This window comes from Lepisma saccharinum, unplaced genomic scaffold (assembly GCF_977018435.1).
Source record: "Lepisma saccharinum unplaced genomic scaffold, izLepSacc3.1 HAP1_SCAFFOLD_743, whole genome shotgun sequence".
NCBI lineage: Eukaryota > Metazoa > Arthropoda > Insecta > Zygentoma > Lepismatidae > Lepisma > Lepisma saccharinum.
In genome coordinates this window covers 78,881-83,979 of record NW_028143409.1, presented here as the reverse complement: position 1 = coordinate 83,979, position 5,099 = coordinate 78,881, and the positions used below count along the sequence as shown (strand labels likewise).

Below are 5,099 nucleotides of genomic sequence, written 5' to 3'. Positions count from 1 at the left end.
GATGTCCAGATGGTGAGATCGAAGGAACACGCAAGGAACACATCCTGCTTCCCTGCCGCCGCCGCCGAAAACACGTCGATACCCGATCAGGATGCATTTGGTGTGCGACGGAGTGAGATACTCGATGCTGGCTGGGTAGGAAGAACAGACCGTCTCCACCGTCGGAACGTACTCTGCTCTTTTTTGTCCTTTGGATGTAGGCGAAATCGTTGTCTTCTTCTTCTGGTGCTCTTCCCCGGCTGTCGCCGCTCTCCGTCGCCGCCACCTCCGCCGTTGTCAGCATAGCTGAACCTTTTCCTCTTCTTCGCACTTCCGTCTCCGACATCCTCCCTCTCCGCTCGACTCTCTGCCACATCCACGTCTCGCTCTCTAAACTTATGTGACTGCCGCTCCCGCTGCCAGCGCCGCCGCCGCCACGTCATCGATGGGGTTGCGTCACCAGACTCACTGATCGACGACGACGACGTCTGCTGCAGCTGCTACTGAAACAACAAGGAGGGTGAGACAGCTCTGTTTTTTTCTTTTTGTTACCAATCGTTGTTCATGATGATACGTCTGTCTTTTGTAATTTCCACCAATGCGTCGCTGAGCAGGTACTCTATGCTCGGAGGGTGGGAACGTGATGTGCTTTGGAAATCGTTGTCTTTTTCTTCTGGTGCTTTCCCGCTGACGCTGCCGCCGCCCCTCTCTACCACAACCACCTTCTGCTCCATCATAGCTGAACCTCTTCCTCTTCTTCGCACTTCCGTCTCCGACATCCTCCGCTCGACCCTACTACATCCACGTCTCGCTCTCTGTACTTATGGAACTCGCTGTTCGACGTCATTTCCTGCAGCTGCAACAACGAGGAGGAGGGGCGCGTTTGTGGCTGTTGTACCGTGGGCGGCAGACCTGGTTGCAACGTGTCTGCGGTGGCGACGCTCTGCAGGGTGATCGGAAATAGTGGTTAAACAGGCGCACTTCTTCCCGATCATTTTGCGTGATACAATCGGTGAAATGCGAGTAAAACGGATATTCCGACGTTGACAGACATGCATGATGCAGGTACACGCAACAGCACTGTCCGCACACTGCTGAGGAAGCCCTGCAGTTGTCGAGAGTTGCTCCCCCACCGGATGCAATTGCGGTCCAAAAAGCGACGAAAGGAGGGTCGGATAGGTTCGATCCCGTAGGAATCAAAGTACAGCCCGTAACCCTGGGCGTCCACGTGTATGGCGACCCAATGTTGACCCTCTTTACCGTATGGGTCGGTGTTGGCCACGAACACTGCAGGTTTCTTCACGACTACGACGTCGGCCAACATGTCGCTCGGATACACCCCTTGGAATGCAGCCCGGGTTACGTGGTTTCCAGCGAGGGCGTCATGGATCTGGGTCGTGTTCATCGTCCAAATAGTTCACATGTGGGCAGTGAACACTGTTTTATAATTCTTCTTCTTGTTAGCGATCTGTGTGGACTACCCGTCGTGGTTAAGATGACACGTCTGTCTTTTGTAATTTCCACCGATGCGTCGTAGGGCAGGTAGATCAGACACGTCATCGCCCTGCTGAGAGGGTTCTTGAATCGTGCCTCGATGCGGAGTTCACCCTTTTCTGGAAGACTTCTACAGTTGTTGTCGTCGGCGAGATCCGGTGTCAGTAGGTAACACAGCATGAAGTAACCGTTTGCAAACATCTCCCTGGTGATCATATGACCTTTGTCGGAGTGATGGATGTTCGTCCCAGTGAAGAGTGTCTCGTAGCCTCGGGTGATCGCTCCACGCTCGAAATCCATTTCCAACGGTGCAGTCTGAACGAGTTGTTCTCTGACGTAGAGTGCAAAGTAGTTGAGGGACTCCGGCGTCAGGTGGAACGGGTTCGTGTTGGGAGTCCCCACGAACGCGTTGTTCGGCACCATTGTGAAGAGCAGGAAGGTCGGTATCGTGCCATTGGTGATGTTCAATGTCAGCGACCTTTCGCCCGAAGGTACAGTGAAGGTTTTCAGCTCGGAACGCTTGAAGAAATATTTTGCGTTGCTCTTCTGTAACGCCATGCTGTGCGCCACCAGGAACGATGGGCTGATCGTGAAGTGGTTCATGTAGATAGCTGCTTTTAGGATCTGGATTGTCACCGGCGAGGTCGTACCTTCTCCCCAAATGTAGAATTCATTCTTCGCCTTGGTCAGCACCACCTTCATGTCCACGTCATTCAGAAGGTACCGCTCCTGATTGAAAAAGTCCACGTTGAGTCTCGAAATCAGTTCCACCTCGGGGTGTAAGGGGTGCTGCTTCCACGTAGTGCACCCAAAAGTCAACCTCACTTCCACGTAGTGCACCCTGGACAAGAGACTAACGAGGCTCTGGCGACTGGCGCTATTGCCAGTATAATTTTGTGTGTGTTGTCCTGTTTTATGTCCTTGTGTGTGCTGAGTGCGCGTTTACAGCCTCAGCTTTTAACAAGTCAGAACATTTTAAGGTTTTAAAGGTTTTAGTTATGCAACGTTTGAGTTGTAATTTGTAATGGTAAGGGGCTGGACCCCGTATAATGTGACGGGAGCAAATTAGCCTAAGTGCTGACGCTCCCAAAATTTTAAATTCCATTCCATTCCAATTCAGTTCCACCTCATTCTGGATTTCGCTCGTGTCGGCATCGTTGGTGCTTCCACCTTGGAACAATTCCCAACGTTTCTTGAATCCTTCGTTCGTGGTCGTGTTGGGTTCGTTATTTGTGTCCAGGTAGAAACCACTCGACGTAAGGTGAGTGTGCAGAGCGTCCTTTCCAAAGTTGACCACGTTGGTCAGATACGACTTATAGAGGTAATTGGTGCTAGAACCTGTCACCAACGTATTGTTCAGGTAGACGCTAATTTGACTAAAGAGCGAGTGCTCCACATTGTTCACCACACCCCACTTCTTTGTTTCGGCTGCGTTGTATGTCAACAACGTTCCATCCGGTTTAGTCATCCGACACGTAACACCGAGACGTGTTGTTGGCAGCCATCTGTAGGAATTGCTTGATCCCTTGCTGAGAAACTGATAAACGGTCGCATTGTCCATCGACGAGATGGGGTGACATATTTCCTGGAAGTTCCCTGTAATCGCCGTCTGGAGACATGGTTCCTCGAAAATATCCATTTCCGGTAACATTCCCTCCATGGTCATTGCGCTCGCGAGATCCACGTCGGATAGCACAAACCCTTCGACTGGAATCTTCGTCTTGGTTTCAGTGCCTTTATAACGTTCTAGTCTCTCTCTATACTAGGGTGCGGAGAATAGGTCCGTGAAGGTTCTTCGGTTGTGGCCGCGACGACGACGACGGTGCACTAGGGTGGTTGTCCTTCGCCTCGTCGTCGTTGACGTCTTCGTTTTTGTGTTGCCTGCTGTTCTTCTTCTTCGTCCGACCAACCTCGTCGTCGTCTTTCGTGCTCGTTTGCGTGGTCTGTTCAACCGCCTTCGTTTGATGCCCGAACCTGTCATCTGCTTCACTTTCGCCTCAGCCTTGTTCTGTAGATTTGTCCTGGACTCGTGCAGACGCTTCCGTACAATGTCGCGGACTGGTCCTTGCGACGTGGCGACATCTCCTAATATATTTGCTCCGGTCCGCAACGCTTCCTTACCCAACGCTTTAGCACCAGACACCACCAGCGGTTTCACCGTGCGGAACAACCAGGGATAAAAATAACCTAATATGCCGTGTCCACGTTGGTACCTTCTTCCCTGGTAGTACGGACCCACACCGCGACCGGTTTGAGCCTGGAAGGTATAGTAGTCGACGATCGAATTGGTCATCGTGACGGACTTTCTCCGAATGTCCATCTCTACTAGCGTCTCGATCTTTTAAGGATCCCTCTGCTGCCGCCTTTGTCGAAAGTGTAGCACCACTAGGGATGGTATGTTGTTGGCGTGAAAAGGTAAGGGTTCGTTTTTATCGTTCCGGAACTCGATGTCGATGGTTTCGAAGGTGTATTTGTCGAGCGGGTGATAGTACACTCTGTCAAACTTGTTATGTGCCACGGTGCGGTTACCCAACATCGAAAAATCCTGGGAAATCACTCGCAACAGGCGGGACCTGACGTCCCCGGTGAATTGGTGTTCGATAATGTCGCAATACACAAAGACCAGCTGGCTGTTGAATCGTGTGACCGTGGGTGGGACACCGTGAAAGACGGATCTACCATCTTGATCCACCTTGTCGAGTTTGTATCTCAGGGCACTCGCGGTATTGATCATGTCGTTCTTTGTACCTTCCTCATCACCCTTGTCCGGGAGGAGATTGTGAATGTTCGCCAAGAGTTCGGTCGGGGAGGTGTATAGTTGCGGCGGTAGTTCCAGGATTTGATCGTGAAGACCGATCTTGATTGTGTTTCTTGTGGAGAGTACCTTCACGTTGTACGGGTAATTGTGAGACTTTCCATCTCCGCCGCCGCCGTCGTCGCCACTTTCATTCCTCTTCCTTTTCTTGTGATCCGGTGGAGGCACACGTATCACGTTAGGGTCATCTTCCTTGGTCTTCTTCTCCTCCACTATCATCTAATTTTCGCGACACAGATCCACGTCCTACGTTCGAGTCTTCTTCCTCCTCAGGGCTGGGTATCAGCGTTTCTCCTGGAATCGGTCACGTCATGCCATAGTAAAGGTCGGCGTCATCTCTCTTTTCTCGTTCTCCACGCACTTTTTTCTTCTCCTTTCGTTATCGTCTTCGTCTTTGTGCACACCCTTCCCAAAGATTGCCTCTATGTTGCTGATGAAATCGTCGATGTAGGAGCGCATCTTCTCGCGAGGTTCGTGTTTCAGCGCATCGAACATCATCATCGTGAACTCCGCCACGTGGTCGCACTGCATGACAGGGAATTTCAAGAGTAGAGTCTCGTCCAAACGAACTACGTTGTCGAAATACAATGGGTAGAGAACCTCGGACAGACCCACTTCCCACCCCGGACCCAACTCTACGGGTTCCTGTAGTTTGTCGTGTACCGGGCGATAGTGTTTCCGGGAAAATAATCCATTGAACTGTTAGACGGTAGGAACATCATAAATTCGTCGGACTCCATGGTTCTTGTTCTACCTCGTTCGCCGAATGGGGTGTAAGGGGCGGCCTTCTTCTAAGGCGCCCAAAAGTCAA

General features: G+C 51.4%; 1 protein-coding gene across 1 annotated transcript; it reads right to left on the bottom strand.

Moving 5' to 3' along the window:
• Positions 1 to 1,380: 1,380 nt before the first annotated feature.
• On the bottom strand, positions 1,381 to 3,139 carry LOC145983281 (uncharacterized protein F54H12.2-like). The gene is made up of 2 exons (XM_083116435.1): positions 2,600 to 3,139; positions 1,381 to 2,202 (listed from the first exon to the last, which is right to left on the bottom strand). The coding sequence occupies exons 1-2, from the start codon at positions 3,137 to 3,139 to the stop codon at positions 1,381 to 1,383; spliced, it is 1,362 nt and encodes a 453-aa protein (XP_082972561.1).
• Positions 3,140 to 5,099: the final 1,960 nt, after the last annotated feature.